This window comes from Zootoca vivipara, chromosome 2 (assembly GCF_965207765.1).
Source record: "Zootoca vivipara chromosome 2, rZooViv2.hap1.1, whole genome shotgun sequence".
NCBI classification, from domain to species: Eukaryota; Metazoa; Chordata; class Lepidosauria; order Squamata; family Lacertidae; genus Zootoca; species Zootoca vivipara.
The window spans coordinates 26766858-26784159 of NC_142584.1; the positions used below are offsets into that span (position 1 = coordinate 26766858).

The 17302-nt window shown below is 41.1% G+C and overlaps 1 protein-coding gene across 2 annotated transcripts in view; it reads right to left on the reverse strand.

The window, feature by feature from the left end:
• The window catches only part of RNF213 (ring finger protein 213), a 92605-nt gene that overhangs the window by 20891 nt on the left and 54412 nt on the right, over positions 1 to 17302 (reverse strand). For both annotated transcript variants that reach the window (XM_088661463.1, XM_088661462.1), the window contains 19 exons: positions 16018 to 16154; positions 15378 to 15473; positions 14934 to 15052; positions 14203 to 14331; positions 13993 to 14075; positions 11703 to 11850; positions 10479 to 10614; positions 9031 to 9222; positions 7925 to 8064; positions 6705 to 6859; positions 6113 to 6331; positions 5184 to 5365; positions 3986 to 4106; positions 3171 to 3271; positions 2137 to 2319; positions 1811 to 1968; positions 1620 to 1722; positions 1243 to 1357; positions 107 to 323 (listed from right to left, as the gene is read on the reverse strand). In XM_088661463.1, coding sequence (XP_088517589.1) covers positions 107 to 323; positions 1243 to 1357; positions 1620 to 1722; positions 1811 to 1968; positions 2137 to 2319; positions 3171 to 3271; positions 3986 to 4106; positions 5184 to 5365; positions 6113 to 6331; positions 6705 to 6859; positions 7925 to 8064; positions 9031 to 9222; positions 10479 to 10614; positions 11703 to 11850; positions 13993 to 14075; positions 14203 to 14331; positions 14934 to 15052; positions 15378 to 15473; positions 16018 to 16154 — 2734 coding nt within the window. The remainder of the gene's footprint in view (positions 1 to 106; positions 324 to 1242; positions 1358 to 1619; positions 1723 to 1810; positions 1969 to 2136; positions 2320 to 3170; positions 3272 to 3985; positions 4107 to 5183; positions 5366 to 6112; positions 6332 to 6704; positions 6860 to 7924; positions 8065 to 9030; positions 9223 to 10478; positions 10615 to 11702; positions 11851 to 13992; positions 14076 to 14202; positions 14332 to 14933; positions 15053 to 15377; positions 15474 to 16017; positions 16155 to 17302) is intronic.

The following is a 17302-nucleotide window of genomic DNA, read 5'->3' on the forward strand; positions in this document are numbered from 1 at the left end:
TGACTGATAAAAATCATCTGGTAAATCATCTAGCAGCAGGAACTCTTTCACATGCCATTTCTTTGGTACATTTGCATTCCTCTTTGGTTACCATAATCCCACTTGCCTGAAGTTCCATGAAGCTCAAAGAGCAGCTCTGCAGCCCTGTCCATGCACAGTTGGATGTGGGCCACACCCTGCAAATACTCGATGGAGGCTTCTTGACGGGTGTCACCGCTGTTCCTGCTCCACTGTAAGTAGCTTTCCAGGAAATGCCCATCCTCTCTTAGCCGGTTTGCCTTGCTTTCCTCAGAGGAGGCTCCTGATTTCTCACACATAGAATCCTGAAAAATTAAACCACGTTTCCCAGTTACAACTAAGTCTCCATACCATACAGTTTAAGCTTTTTAAACTTCTTGCATTTGTAGTTTGCACCTTTGGGGACACGCAAGCACACACACACACACACACCATTTTGTACATGGAATGCCACTGAGCTGACAGGTATGCCAGCCTGCAAAGCTTTTTCTGCTTCCTGGTGGTGCTTTAAAAACAAACAAACAAACAAATAAATCTGGAAACATTTTGGCCACGAGTTACAATGCAATCCTAACCATGTCTACTCAAAAGTACTACTGAATTCAATGGTATTTACTCCTAGGTAAGGGGTTAGTACTGCAGTCTTAGTCCAAGCAAATGCTCCGGGGGCATGTTCAATACTCAGCTAAAAGCAAACAAGTAGGGGCTGTGGCAATTTTAGAAGGCTGAAAAACTAAGAGGCTTGCTTATCAAGAAGCAAGTCACACAGTTCCAAATGTTTCAAGAATCACTCATGATCATCATTATGTCACTCACTGCTTTTCAAAATATTATCAGGGGGTGAAATTGCTACCATCTCCAATAATCAAAACACAGAGTGCTAGTTAAGTTGATGGTAATGCAAAAGCTGTGCACAGGCTTTGACGAGTAAGGAAAGCTATTTCCCTCCTACCTGATCCAGCAGCTGACAGCTTGGTAAATATATAAACAAAATGGTGTGTGTAAGCTTAGATGATGAGGAAATCCTGTTTGCTCCACATAAGTCAACTGTAAATGACTAAATCTAATCGTAAGCACCTTCTGATCTAGTCTATTTACTTCCAGGCAATGATAAAAATCTCTTCCATGTCTCTGAAAAGTTAAGATTCTGGAATGACCTAAGATTCTACCACTGGGCCAGGTCACCCCTGCAAAGTAAACAAGGAAACTGGAAAGTATACTTACTTCAAGGCAGTTGACAAACAGCACGTACAGTTTTGTTTTATCATCTTTGTCTAGGATGCAGCTTGATTCTACTTCTGATAAATAATTTTGTACATAGACTTTCACATCGTTGAAGCTATAGAAACAAAGAAAACTCTCCTTATTAATGAACAAGGCATGTGCTTCTATATTGTAAAAATGAAAGGAGATTTCCACTGTCAGAAGTATGCATTTCAGTTGTACAACAGAGCCGAGGGGAGAGCCAGCAAGTTTCTGAAAAGCAATGGCTGAACCCAGGAAAAGACCACAAGGACTTCAAGGAAACGAAAACATGCATCAGTGGGATAAACACTGAAGAAGAAGCAGGGTAGTTGAAAGTCCCAATTGAAAGTCCTTACCTGTATTTTAGAAGCAACTTTAGCACGACGGAACGAATTACAGGAGTTTTATCTACCACATCGTTAAAAGGCGACAGAGATTTTGTATGCACCCTGGTGTTTCCTAAAGGAGTAATAAAACTCTGCATAAAGACATGGAAAAGTCTATTTATTCAAGACAAGACAGTTGATAAAAGATCTTGTGCACGTACCTCTCAAAGGCTTCGTATGGAAAAACAGGAGTTTCAGTAGCATTTGGATCACAGCTTTTTCTGGGGGTTCATTGTCTTTGAAGCACATAGTAGAAACCATGTCTATGAAAAAACTGTTGCAAAACTTACGGAACTGGGCATTTTTTTCTATGCAAATACTGTGGAGAAAATGCATGAGCCATTACATATCTGGTCAACTCTGTAACTTGCACCACAAAACACATGTGTAAATGCACAGCTAGTAGGGTAATATTAAGTCCTCAGAAATTAAGGCCAGTGTCTCTAAATCATTACCAGTATTATAGATTGTCAGAAGATGGCTTTACCTGAGCTCCTTGGATACTTCAATACAATATTTTTCTGGTAGGTCAACCAGGCAAAGCGGACAGGACATCTGTCCTGCCACCAGCCACTGTTTGATACAACTGTGGCAATATACGTGATCACAAGGGAGGTTGACTGGGTCCTTAGGATCTCCCATACATATTGGACACGGTCTTAAGCCATACCTGTGAATTCAAGAGCCACAGTTAATGTGATCATATATTTAATTGTAGAGCCCATTGCCTAAGCCAGCGATGCTCAAACTTTATATGGTACCCTTCCCCTTTCAGGGTCCACTTGAGAGGACTGAAAATTACTGAGCCCTGCCTGCCCCTGCAATCACAAAATGCTAGCGTAGGGGCTGCAATAGTCACAAAAAGGTGGAATTTGGTGTAATCATTTGTCAATTGCTGACACAATTTTCTGCCAATACAGTCAAACCTTGGTTTTCGAATGGCTTAGTTGCCAAAGTTTTCGGCTCCCAAACGTTGAAAACCCAGAAGTGAGTGTTCCGGTTTTCAAATGATTTTCAGAAGCCGAACGTCTGTCGTGGCTTCCACGGCTTCTGATTGAGTGCAAGAAGCTCCTGCAGCCAATCGGAAGTCGCGCCTTGGTTTTCAAATGGTTCTGGGAGTCAAATGGACTCCCAGAACATATTACGTTCGACAACCAAGGTACCACTGTATCTAACTCCTCTCTGGAAATCACTAGACTCTTCACCGCAGCAATTTTCTTCTTGCAGGGAGTTCCATAGTTCAGTTTTAATCAAAGTATAGACATTGGTTCTGGAGGTGTTACGAGTCAATCGTCCCATTTTAGGCAAAATCTGCTCACCCAGAGATGCCAAACAAATAAGGCCTTTAATTTAATTTTTTCCCTCTCAAACTCCCACATCTCTCAAAAGATTTCAATTTACCTCATGTCTTTTTTTAAAAAATATTTCTCTTTTCACATTTATGGTAACTTATATCCCACTGCTTCCCCACAAACTGTCTTCCCCCCAGCCCTCCTCACACACTCATCCCAAAAGCTTTACTTGCAAAATGCTGAACTGATTTCATCCTTGCATTCGCACAGCACTTTCATCACTGCAGTGAATGTGTTATGAGTTTTGATGTCAGAATTCCACTGGAAACACTGAAAAGAATAAAAACAATGTGAATGGGAAGAGACTCTCAAATATAGGCAAACAATGCAGTAACCTAACCACAAGAGTCTGCACATTTATCATTATGGTAACTGCAATAGCAGAACATGCATTTGTTCTAACTGGGTTTAACAAGCTAGCCAAATAAGCTACTCCAACTGGCTTTGTTACATTATTTTTACTACAGCAATGATACATGTCTTTGCAGAAGGGCTGAGTTCAGTAAGACTTAGGATGTGAACACACTATACTGTACCTTTAAAGAAGTTTTGAAACACACTTCCCCTAAAAGAATCCTGGACACTGCAGTCTACAACTCACAGGGTTACAGTTCCCATAAACCTTTAACAAACCACAGTACCTAGAATTCTTTGATGGAAAGAATGCATGTCTACTGTGCTTTACAAGTATAATATGTACACAACCCCTCCCCAGCTGTAGAATGTTCTCCTGTGAGGCTTGCCTGGCATTGACATTAACAGGTTAAAACATATCTCTTTTTTAGGCATTTGAGGCACTATACTCATTGTTGTTTCTGTTTTACAAATTGGAATTGCCATTCTACTTATGAACAGAAAAGCAAGTTCTGAGTTCTGAGTTCTAAAGTAAAAGTGGTACATATTTAAGTTGTTTATGGCCAGCCAAATAAGCAACTGATGTTTCTTAAAGTGATGTTTTCCTCCAAATGGAAAAAGGGTCCTTACCTTTCCAAGCCTTATGGTGTATTTTTTTATCAGATCCACCATCTCTGGGATCACCTTTTCTGCTCCAAGCAGCACATGTTCCACAAAGAGGGAGACTGAGAAAACCCGATTCCATCGGCTCCTGTTTCCAAGAGAAATGTGAGTTATGGCTTATTTATAGATGGGGAAAAAAGAATAAAGTAGGAATAAAGTACCGGATGACTGGATTGAGGGATTGAGGAAAGACTCCTGGTGTATAAGAAGGGATCATCACTGCCTTTTGCAGAGTGTGTCATAAAATTCAGTGGCACTGAAGACTTGATTTGCAAAAGACTAGAAGGAATGATGCAACCCACTAGTAAATTGTAACTAAGGAGAGGGCCAGAACTGAGTGAGTGCAGCATCTTAGATTATTTTACTTAACAGCTACATCTGTTCCACTGAGCTTCAATTCGGAGGCTCACAGAACCACTTGACTACTGTAATTTTTTCATTCCATATTCCTTTGTAGATTCCATAATAGCATTTTAGTTTTACTATTTACTGCATTTATATCCCACCTTTTTCTCCAAGCAGCTCAAGGTGGCATACAAGGTTCTTTTCCCCTCCTTGATCCCCACAGCAATCCTGTGAGGTCACCCAGTGAGCTTCAGGGTCGAGCGAGGTGATGAACCCTGGTCTCCCAGCTCCCAGTCTGACTCTCTAACCACTATACTGAGTTGTGTGTGTGTGTGTGTGTGTGTGTGTGTGTGTGTGTGTGTGTGTCTGTGATAACACAGGAAACGTGTAATCTGGGATTTGAAGGTACCCTGTTTCCCCTATTTTAAGACGTAGTCATAAAATAAGCCATAGCAGGATTTTTAAGCATTCAAGGAATATAAGCCATACCCCGAAAATAAGACATAGTGATAGGTGCAGCAGCAATGCCAGCCGCGGCAGGAGGAGGAAAAAAAATAAGACATGCCCTGAAAATAAGCCATAGTGTTGTTGTTTTTTGAGGAAAAATAAATATAAGGCGGTGTCTTATTTTCGGAGAAACACGGTATTAGAGGGAAGCAGCTTTGCAAATGGGTAACTTACCACAACAGTTCAAAAATGAAATGGGTGAAACAACAATGTAACCAAGTGACAATGTCATATGAAATTAATCTCAAGGGGAAAAAGTTATGAAAGTAGAATTACTATACTTTTAAATTCATATTCTGCCTCTCTGACCTACCTGACATCCTGGAGCAGCTGGTCACATTGGCTCTCATTGCTTTGAAAGTAGTTTGCTGTACACACAAGTTCAACTGGCATTTGAAGCTTCTTCACCTGCTGGAGCCATGTTTGAGATCTGCAGTTCAACAGTTTTTCTTCCAACATCTCAGTACAAGCAATTGCAGCAAGCACATCCAAAACCTAAGCGATCAGGCATGAACAGGGTTTTAATACAGACACGGATAGTAAAGAAAAATACATTCGCTTCAGACACTAATAAGGCTGTATGCCCCCTTAACTAAGCAAGTTACAGAAAGCAAATACCCCTCTCCCTTGAGTAAGTTGGCATCAGAACTTGAGAAGAACTATGACAATACCCCCTTTACTAGTTTCATGAACATATAATGACACTCCCGCAGTGTCCATAGTTGGTTTCCTTTCTGTTTATCCCATCTATTTATTTTAAAACAAACATACCACTTTACTTTCTGTTCTAAATAGGGCACATTCCATTAGCCAACCTTTAACACTTGTATTTTCTTCTTTCCTAGAATTTTACACTTACTATTCAATTCATAAGCTCATGGTTCACAAGCTCACTGTGTTCTCACAGTAGGGCAGGTACACAGTTAAGACAGAGGTGTCCAATGTGATGCCCCTCCAGATATTGTTGGGACTGCAACTCCCATCGTCCCTGGGAGAGGCAATGCTGGTTGAGGCTAATTCAAGGTGGAGCCCAACCAAAGCTGGAGGGCACTATGTTGATTAGCATTGTTATAAGGAGTATAGCAAATACGGACATGTTAAAGCCTTGTGTGATGTATAGTACCTCTCCTTAAAGATATTATTGTTTCTCCTAATACTTTAAAAAGGCAACGAAAGAATATAATGTACTTCAGAGGCTGTGTTTTTTTCTAAAATGTTACAGCTACCAAATATCACTCCTACCATTTGCTGATGCAAGAGGCTACCTTCTTTCTCAATATGTTCAGTGAGAGCATTGAGCACTTCAGGGTACACAGCAAGAATCCTGGAAAGGTTTTGCAGACGACTACTAAACTGATGGTAAGCAAGATGGATCCAGGAGATGGGCAGCACCACCTCCTCTGCACTGGGAGAGGCTGCCTTCATTTCCTCTATGCATGATAAGAGAGCTGTCTGCAGCAACTGGAAATTGAAAAACAAGTCTTTATAAATAAGTGAATTATTATAGAAATCACATATCCGGTTGTTGTTTTCTTAATAACCAAATGGTTATTAGATAAATGTGCTAACAGTCTCAGTGTTACAATGGCTATAATCCCTTATTTAGGTTAGGTTTTTGTTTTAAATAGCTTCGTACTTACAGGAAAACCTTGTTGGTAGGGAATTCTGGTTCTTAATGTTTCCAGTATCTTGACAAAGCAGACTTATATTTATGAAAAACAACTGCCAGCAATACCATTTCTTGCAGATGCTACAGCACACAAATTGTGAACGTAGTAATTGACACATGCTTTCTTCTCCAAGCAGCTCAACATCTCTTACTGGTTATACTCACATTTAGCTCCTTCGGAGAGGCCACATGCATTATCAGACGGATATAGTCTCTGATAAAACAGTGGAAAATAATGTTTCTTTCTTCAGCAGAGAGACCAGCAATATACTGCCCCAGTGGTGTCTTCTGAAAGAGTCCTACAAACTTCTCCGCATGGCCTGCAGGTCAGGAGTACAATGGGAGGAAACTAGATTAGATGGGAATTTTAAATGCCATAGTATCTCTTTATGCCAATAGGCATGAATCTTCTTGACTTGCCAGTCATTTTAAAGATTGTTTTGTATTGCTTTTTGATGGTATTTTGTTTTATATTGTTTTCACTGTCCTGATATTTTATGATAGGGCAGTATATAAATGCTTCAATAAATAAGTATATGCCAGAAATACCATGCAGCAGTGTCATGGCCCTATTTCAAAAGTTAAAAGTATGATGACCCTTTACTTTGTAAGCCTCATAACCCAAAACATTGAAAGCTGTTTGCCATTTATGAAGAAGTCTCTCACCAAGCTTCCCCCCCCCCCCGCCTTTGGTAACCACTGAGCAATGGAAAATTTGACATTGCACCACAAATGTGGCCCAAATCACTCCTTTTAGTTTCAAAGCAATGCTCTTAGCAGCTAGCAAGTATAGGATTGTCATGTCCTGGACATAAATGCAGGACATTCTTGGATATGCAGTAAATTTTCAGCAGGAACATTTGTCTGTATAGTTTAGGATATGCCTATAAAAGCAAATAGAAACAGAAGATGCTCAGGGACTAAAAACTTGCATAAGCAGAACCAAAAGCCACTGAGAGATCAAATAAGAATATAGGGTTGCATTCCCCTGTCCTCCTTCTGATAAAGGTCATCCATTAGGATGACCAAGACCAAATCAAGTCACATAATCAGGCCTGAATGCAGATTGAAATGGGTTGAGATAATCTGTTTCATCCAAGAGCACTTGCAATTGTTGTGCTACAGCCCTCTCAATGAAGGGAGAATTTGTGAACAGGATTCCAATGAGGAAAACAGCGCCTGGGGGGGGGGGATTTGGAAAATCGGCAAAATGTCCGTTTTAGGTTTTGTTTTTTTGGCAAACAGAACCATAGAGGACAGCAGCTTAACCTCAGAACAAACATCAAAAAGGGATGGTGCTTCATTATTGCCTTCAGATCCATTTGACATTTATCTAAAGGTTCCTATGAGCGACACCAGTTGCAATGTCATCCCTGCATTCTCACCTTCATCACCAGTGGCATAAGGGGCTTGAACCCAAAGGTCTTCCAAAAAATCCTTTATCCTCCAGCTGAAGGGCATCTCATTGCCAGCATCTGTAAATACCTGAAAGGAATTCTCCACCAGAATTGTCTTGGATTGGGAGCTGGGCAAGAAACATGCAAAATCAATCGGAAAGTTGGTAGAAATCCATTACCAAGTGGGGAAACTTACTTTTGCTTTTCTTTAATCTATTAATCATTACTATAAAAACCAAAACAAAAGAATAGATCACAAGGCCAGCCTTTAATCCACATGCATGTAAAGTGCGATCTGTTTATATAGAAAAAGAAATAATGAATGCATAATGAATGGATTACAGGATACAATTAGTTTGAGGGCTGCCTCAATAACTTATTCCATAAGGATGGATGGATGGATGGATGGATGTAGTGGGTGCATTTCAGAGACACTATAATTAACACATGGAATAAAAGCATACCATACTACAGGTCTGGGGAACTCTCTATTGGTCCCACAGGATAGCAATTCACAACACACACATACACACACACACACACCTAGTACTGTACTAAGTACCTGTATGGGAGCAGTTGGGTAAGATCAGGTCCACCCAGCTCACTCACTCTCAAGGGAGAGAAGATCATTTACTGCCTAGATTTCAAGATGGGCTATTGTTTTTTTCATGGCCAGGGTTTTGGATTTAGACCCCAGGGTAGAATAGTGGAAAAACCCCAACAAGTTGAGGAGCAAAGATGATTAAATTTAGCAATGGATGGAGGAAAAAAGGAGGACTTCTGCTAGGATAGACAAGAAGACAAAATGGGAGAAGCTCCTGGAAGTGGAGGAGACAGTATGCAAATTTGCAGCAAGGTTCTCCTATCTAGGCTAGCAGTATGTGATATAAGCTAGGTATTAAAGAGTTCTGTTGTAAGCCAAACCTACTCAGAAATGGGAAGCCAAACTGTCATGGCCTACTACTGGCATACATAGTTGCCAAGTGAACAAAGAGCTTTCAAAATATTCCTTCACATGGGAGTCAAAATCACATTCACCATTCATATTTAACAACAAATCAATTCATCATTGCTGCCTTGGTTGTGCTACTTACCTTTTCTCACTCATAATGTAAGGGATGTTCAGAAGATTGAGATCATTGAAGATGAACATCCACAGAGCTTTCACACAACTTTCTGTTTCTGGTCTAACCAACAGGTCCAAGTTGCCATCTCTGTCTAGGACAGACACCATATAGGCCAGAAATGGTATAACTGCACTCTGCACCCGCTTCCACAAGGTGTGCCTGCAAGTTTCAAGAGAGGTAAAGGAAACGAAAGAAAGAAAGAAAAAGAAATACCCAATATTAAGAAGAAATTAAGTTCAGACACAATCACGCACTCTTTCAGGAGCATTCTGACAAGACTGAAAATCTCAAGGGAGAATGTTATGAAGAAAAAGCAAGCCTTTTTTTGACTTGCGTATATACATCTTTCCAACTGTGAACCATGGCTTTGAAGCAAAGTTTATACTATTTACATAAGGAATGTTACCACTTGAAGCAGAGGCAGAAACTTTGAAAGACAGCCAAACATTATTGGCCCACAGAGCTATTACTGCAGAAAACAACAACATCCAGCTTTATTAAAGAGTTTTGGTTCCCATCTTGCACCAGCTACACATGTAAATGCTCTGAACTCAAAAGGGCCAGGATATTTAACTAGCTGTAATACTGCAGTTGACTGCAGAAAACGAACAAAAAAAGAAAAACATGGGAGAATTTTCAGACCCTCTACCTGCTGGGAATAAAGCAACAATGCTTTGCAGTAAGTTACCTGAACCATTGTGTTGACGGTGAGGGAAATAGACAAAACGACAATTTATTCTTCCCCTGCTCATTCTTTTTTAGTAACCACTTGTTGGTGAAATAGATTACTTCATTTGAGACTTTTATTTCCTTCCTGTTTTTTCACCGAATTACATTTGCTCAAAACAGATTCAGGGCTCGCCCACATTTCCACTTCTCCTGTGCTTTCTTAGGCACGGGACCCTAAGATTGTCTTTAAGAATCCATGGAAAACCTGATTGCTGTCTGTTCCAATTCAGTGCTGAAACACAGGTTTTCCCGGGGAAAGAGGTAAGGGAAAGGGAGGTGTGGATAAGCCCTGTCTGAGTTAGTATGTGCTAGTGACACTACTTTTGGCCACATGTAAAGCCTGTACTCAGAATGACGTTCTCATGATTAATAATCCTTGTTTTATTTTTCCTTTCAACCAGCTGTTTTACTAGATTATTTCGCTCTGCATACCACTGCAATATATTTACCAAACTCTTAACACCACCTTGATTCTGCAGCCCTTAAACCCATCTGAAAAGTTGTTCCCAAAGCTCAAGGGGACCCTCTGGAGAAGTATCAAATATACCTTGTGGGCCCACAGCTGGAAGAAGAAATTTATAATTCCTCTGAGTGCATGGAACCATCTTAAGAGAGGTGTACTCTTTAGATAATGGCCTATGCTTTTAGATTGCTGAAATATGACTAGGTTAAACAACTGTGTATACCTGAAAGTTCCTGCTTCTTGGAGGGCATTGAGGTTCGATGCCTCCCGAAGCACCCACTCTTTCATGATGTAAGAGTTCTCCTCTTGCTTTCTCAAAAGGGTTAAGAGGCGATTCTTTGTTATCTTCAGGAAGGAGGCTGAAAAACAGCAGAAAGTGTGGTAACTGGTATTCCTTAAGGCCAGATTTCAAGTGCTGAAGACAAAACAAAAGGTATCTGACCGATAGCTAATTTAGTCCCATTTTATCATCAACACCAGTTAAGGTTTCACAATCTTCTGCAGTGCTTGACTGTCAACTATGAAATTACAAATATACAGGGTGAGTCCTTTAAAAGAGGTGCCGTGGATACAGAGTACACATGTCCCATGGGGCCTCTTTTAAAAGACTCACCCTGTATTATCTATATAAAATTGTTGGGAGTTGTAATCTGGAGATGAGTGAAGAGTATTGAGTACAGTGGTACCTCGGTTTAAGTACACAATTGGTTCCAGAAGTCTGTACTTAACCTGAAGCGAACTGTCCCACTGAAAGTAATGGAAAGTGGGTTAATCCGTTCCAGACGGGTCCGCAGAGTACTCAACCTGAAGCGTACTTAACCTGAAGTATGAGTGTAATTGGTTCTGGAAGTCTGTACTTAACCTGAAGCGTACTTAACCTGAAGCGAATTTTCCCATTGAAAGTAATGGAAAGTGGAGTAATTCATTCCAGATGGGTCCGCGGAGAACTTAAACTGAAAGTACTCAAACTGAAGCGTACTTAAACCGAGGTATGACTGTATGCTGTATCTACAGAATGCTCAGCATGAAGCAGGAGAGGTTGCAGATGTGCTGCACTGGTGTTTAGAAACTAGACTAGGTGACAGTAAACTACAGCTGTTATCTTGGCAAGATGGAAGCAATAAAATGATTGATTTTGCCTTATTGCCACATCTTGTAGTGGCAAGCAAATTCCACAGGTTAACTATACAGGGACTGAAGTACTAATGATTTTTATCTCCAAACATTCAGCTTCATTGGATGGCCCCAGGTCCTAGTATTACCACACAGCGAGAAACTTCTACCTATCCCCCCCCACCTACACCGTGCATAATCCTGTGCTTGATAGCACACGAGAACCCTGTTACCTCATGCTCTGTGGAAAAAGATTGTATGAACATATTTTGGGAGGGGCTTGCACCAGAAAGCCTTCCACTTTACAAACCTAAATGCTCCTAGTCATTCATACCTTTCAAATCACTTTCCTCAGAAAGAAGGCTAAGGAGAATTGCAATCCTCCTAGTGCTGCGGCTGGAACTCTCATTTGGCTCTCTTAGCATCCCCACAGCACTTTGCACGCAGCTCCTCAGAAGAATGGTGGTGTCCAAGATTTGGGGCTTTCCAGGAGTAGAGAAAGAGAGCCTATTAATATTGTGAAGCAACACAGACTAAGCTGGTGCACATTTGTTCTCTGAAAAAGGGAACTGATGTAAACAAGAGCCTGTAATGACTCTCTTGCTTGCTGCCCAATACAGGAGACAAAGATACAAGATCTCCCCTGCAGCCAGGAATCAGCATATTTATCTGCCTGGAGAAGAGCAGTCATAAAAGTAAGGAAAAGGGATAGCACGGCGAGGTCCTATTAACAAAAACCAATAGGTGCTTGTTTTGTTATGGTGGAGAAGTGAGAAGAACCCACTTCCTGCATTGGAGATCTACTCCACTTGAAATAATTGGGTGTCCTTGGTATCTTTGGAGTGTTTAAGACGAGGGATGGGATCTTTGTTTTATCAGTTCAATAATAGGCTTAGTGCTGGGAGCAGAAAGGAGAGCAAGGATTGAGTACAGAAGCACAGAGACACTAAAAAGGAGCTCCTGCAATGTTCTGGTAGACAGGTGATAGTGAGGCTAACAAAATGATGGCCACCAGGAAAATTCTGGGCTTACTCTCAATGCTAACAAGGGACACCTGCAGACTTTGTGATTATTTATTCATTAAATTTCATAGAATCATAGAGTTGGAAGAGACCACAAGGGCCATCCAGTCCAACCCCCTGCCAAGCAGGAAACACCGTCAAAGCATTATTGACATTTCTATACTGCCCTTCATCTGAGGATTACAGGGCAGTTTACAAGACATAACATAGTAGCAAACAAAAATAATACAAACCCACACCGCCCAAACACACACAATTTAAAGGGCCATAAAATGGACACGGGTGGCGCTGTGGGTTAAACCACAGAGCCTAGGGCTTGCTGATCAGTGGTCAGTGGTTTGAATCCCTGTGACGGGGTGAGCTCCCGTTGCTCGGTCCCAGCTCCTGCCAACCTAGCAGTTCAAAAGCACGTCAAAGTACATGTAGATAAATAGATACCGCTACAGCGGGAAGGTAAATGGCGTTTCCGTGTGCTGCTCTGGTTCTCCAGAAGCGGCTTTGCCATGCTGGCCATATGACCTGGAAGCTGTATGCCAGCTCCCTTGGCCAATAATGCGAGATGAGTGCCGCAACCCCCAGAGTCGGTCACGACTGGACCTAATGGCCAGGGGTCCCTTTACCTTTAAAGTTGGCTAATAAGCCAAAGAACTAGGAGAAGAGGAATGTTTTTGCCTGGCACCTAAATATACTGTATGTAACAAAGGTGCCAGGCAAGACTCCCTGGGGAGAGCATTCCATAAGCAGAGAGCCAGTGCAGAAAAGGCTTGCTCTCATGTTGCCACCCTCCAGACCTCATATGGAAGAGGCACACAAAGAAGGACCTCAGAGGATGATCACAGGGTCTGTTAGTTCTTATGGAGAGAAGAGGCCCTTGAGGTGATACCATTCACCACAGTCTTTGAGAGGCTCAGTAGAGGCCCAGAGATGGAAGCTGGCTGAAATGGGCCCTACCTAATTGTTTACAAAGTAAGAAGGGGGTGTCTAGAGTTTGGAGGTAGCCAACCTGTTCCTCTGTGATGAGGAAGACTTTCCCTTAGGGATCAATTGGAATGGTAGGCCAGAGCGATCCCTGTGCACAGAGGAACACATGTTCTGGAGAGACTTGCTTTTGGAGGCTCTATGGCAGCAGGAGCAGCCAGAATTCCCACCCCTTAAGTCTTCACCACTCTAACATGGGTGGTCATTTTTAACTGCAGATCTGCCTGTTTGTTCATAAAAGCCACAAAACATTGCACAGGCGAGAGAGCAGAAATGGACAATAAGGGGAGCAAGAAAAAAGGCAAAGAAGGCACATGCAAAAGATAGCAGAGCAGATGGGAGAAGGGCCGAATCTCAGGCAAAAACAGGGAAAGGAACCCAACCTCTGGTATGAGGAAGCATAATCCATGCTTATTAGATGTTTCCTCACTACACCTGAGAAAATCTGGGGATATGCAGACTCCCATACCATTTGAAAAAAATATGGAGGGGAAACCATAACAGAGAACAAGTACAATAATACCTCTAGGACTTTTATGATTTGTCCTCAGCATGAATTAAGGGGGGTAAAGCACTCTCTCTTTTCATAGGGAGCCAAATAAAGTGAGATACATTGAAACTTACAGCCAATATTTCTGTTTTAGGTGCTGCTGCTACCACTGTCTCCATCTCCTCACTTTGCTCTTCTTCCTTTGCCATAATCACAGCTGCAAATAATACAGAAGGTTTTTCAAAGGGTTGAAATTTGCTTTCTGATAAAATTAAGGACAGTGGGAATGACTACAGGTTGTCACATGTTAATGCTACATTACTTATTGAAATTCTTACACTCACGTTTTTGTGCAGACTTCCCCGCATCTTCATAAAACAGCTGGCTGAGGGTTATGTTCCTCAGGGAAGTTACATCAGAAACCATGTCCTTGGATCTCCTTAGATCATCAATGTGCACAGACTGCCACATTCCTAGCAATAGACAGAAATACTTTTTGTGAGTCCGACTACTGCCATGAAGTTATCTTAAGAAAAGAAAAATCCAGTGCAAGACAGATAGGGATGAGCCTAACTACCTAGAGGCTCAATAATACTGATTTCTTATTTGTTAGACTTATATACCATCCTTCATCAAAAGGTATTCACAGTGGCTTCTCTTCTCTCATTTCACAACAGTGACCACCATAAGAACTGAGTTTTATTTATATTTAGCATGGATAGGGAACTGGATCCAGGTGATAGGCCAGGTGATTATCTCCCCCCACCCTCTGTTGGCCAAGTTTGACCAGGTGGGCTGGTCAAGCATCTCCTTAATATGCCAACATGTATGGGCATCCTTTAACCCCATCTGCTCTCTTTGTATTGTTTTAAAAAGAAAGCAAAAGATAGCAAATGTTGCATTTATTAGAGATGAGCCCTGACCACAAGATTCAATTTGGACCTCAATTTGATATTTCAGTAAATAGCTCTATTTTCTTCTCTATTTTTACCGATATCAGTTATTTATTCACAGTTGCAACAGCATTCCAAATTCACTGAAAACCTCATATTTATTCTACATCCCGCAGTCCTACCGCCATGAAATCCCACATAGGAACTTCCTCCTTCAATCCGAGATAGCTTAGTGATGAAGAGCACAAACACTGAGGCTTCACACAGATCTATTTTGTTAATTTCATTAACAGCTGAGTATCTGCAAGGGAAAGGAAACACTTGTCGGCAATTTCAAGCGGCAGTACAGAGGACACTACTGCCTAATCACATCTCATTATCGTAACACTTACAAGGCTTACTTCTCCACCCCATCCTAAAACCAAGTTTTAAATGTTCACTATGTTCAAACAGTTTCACACAAAGCTTGTCTTCCCTCACACTTTCCCCAAGTGTTTTACTAGACCTTGAAAAGGATAGACCTTGAACAAGCTTGTGGTAACTGTTAACTATGACCATTAACCATGAGTTCAATGCTGTTCTAATTAAGAAGCTGGAAAAAATACAACACATGCTATGCAACATACTTGGCTGAGGCAACAATCTGGGCACTGAGAGATCCATTTTCAAAGTCAGTCTGAATAATCAGTATTTTAGTTCCAGGCGCAACAGAAAGAGAATTCCTGGGAGAAAACAACAGATGTCACAAGAACGGTTAAAAGGGTATTGTATTTCAGGCAAAGAGTGGATCATCACACGCAACAGTACAGTACCCAGACTTCTCTATAGACCATCTCAGGTGCGGAGACTGGCAGAGGCGGTCCTCTTGTTAGGTTTGGGGTGGTGGTGGTAGCCTGGGAAAGGGCATTCTCTGTGGCTGCCCCAAAGCTATGAACTCCCTTCCCACAGAGGTGTGTATAGTACCTTCATTATACAGCTTCCAGAGAATGCTGAAGACCCAACTCTTGTATATTTTTAGATCCCACTTTTTATGATTGTATGTTGTTTTTAATGTTGTCACACACCATGGCACTCTAGGGTGAAGGGTGGGTGATAAATAAATATCAAGTTCCATAAATCCCAGCAGTCTGAATCTATAACATAACCTTAAATGCTACCACAACCCCATGCTTATTCTCTACCCATCTGTTTTACTCAAAAATTCTGTTACTGTTATATTGAATGTGGTCTACAAACCAAGTGGACTGAGAAACACAAGTCACTCACCGAATTTCTTTCAAAAAGGAATGTTCTGTGTCAAACTGTTGCAAGAAAAGAACTTTTGGAATGCCTACATTGTCACATAGTTCTGTCTTCAAAGTCTCTGTGTCTGCCGCAGTCAGGAGCCTAGAGAAAGTTGTAACCTGAAATGGTAAAGAAAAATACGAGATTTCTCTGTCAAAGATAGACAAAGTTTTTCAATATTTTTGCACAACGGCACACAGCAAACCCTTTTGAAACAAAATGAAGCAATATGGCATGGTAGTCTAATGTCCAATAAAATTAAGGTTAGCCCCACCAGCACCACATACACTAAGGAGGCCCTTGAGTTGCTCTTAGGATCTGAGTGATGCTGACAGCAATCAAGAACCCAACATTTCTGTCAGAACAAATCCCAAAATCTTGGTTGTCAACTACTACATCTATTTGACAACAAAAATTATATTAGATCATGATGGGCATGAAAATAAAATTAAAAGGGAGGCAAAGAGGGGGGAAATGCAACTCCTGCTTGAAGGAAAAGGTATAATCTGCTGGGTGATATTTAGATGCCTTAGTTTTTACCCTGACTTAAGCAGTCTAGACATTGCTAATTTCTTGACAGACACCGCCAAAGGAAGCACTAGGAAATCATTCCACCAACATCGGCAAAACAGATCGTATTTGGATTTTCTAGATTTCTGGCCACATATGAGAGATACCAAGGAAGCTGGCATTTGAATTGCCAAAAAAGCAAAAAATTAATTGTATAACCCACCACCTGTTTCTGCTGCTTGAACTTTTAATTTCAAAATGTTACAGGCGCATGGAACACCCACGGCAAAGCAGTTAACAAAATATTCACTGTTTCATATTGAACAAGATCAGATAAAACAATACATCTTGGTTTGCTGTTATTAGAGGCATCAATAACAGTACACTTTAGATTTACATTATCTCTTCCCATCTCCTTCCCACACAAGCCTAAGGCTTGCTGTAGCACATTCTCTTAACAAACCATATTTCGCTATTACACCTGAACTGGACCAGTAGCTACATTTGACCTTGCTGTAAATACTGCTTGATGAACAATTTAATGAATTTAGCAGAAGGTACGCCTGGTAATGGGTGCTTCACTTTGACCCATAAGGAATATCTTAAACCTTTGTACAACCAGTAAAATATAGCTCAGATCAGATTTTGACTAAACATTTTGTGACAATATCGGATCTCCACGGTGACGAGAAATATATTTTTCTGATCCAAATGCTGCCATGTACAGTTTAAAATCATAAAAGTTCTAATGCCATCT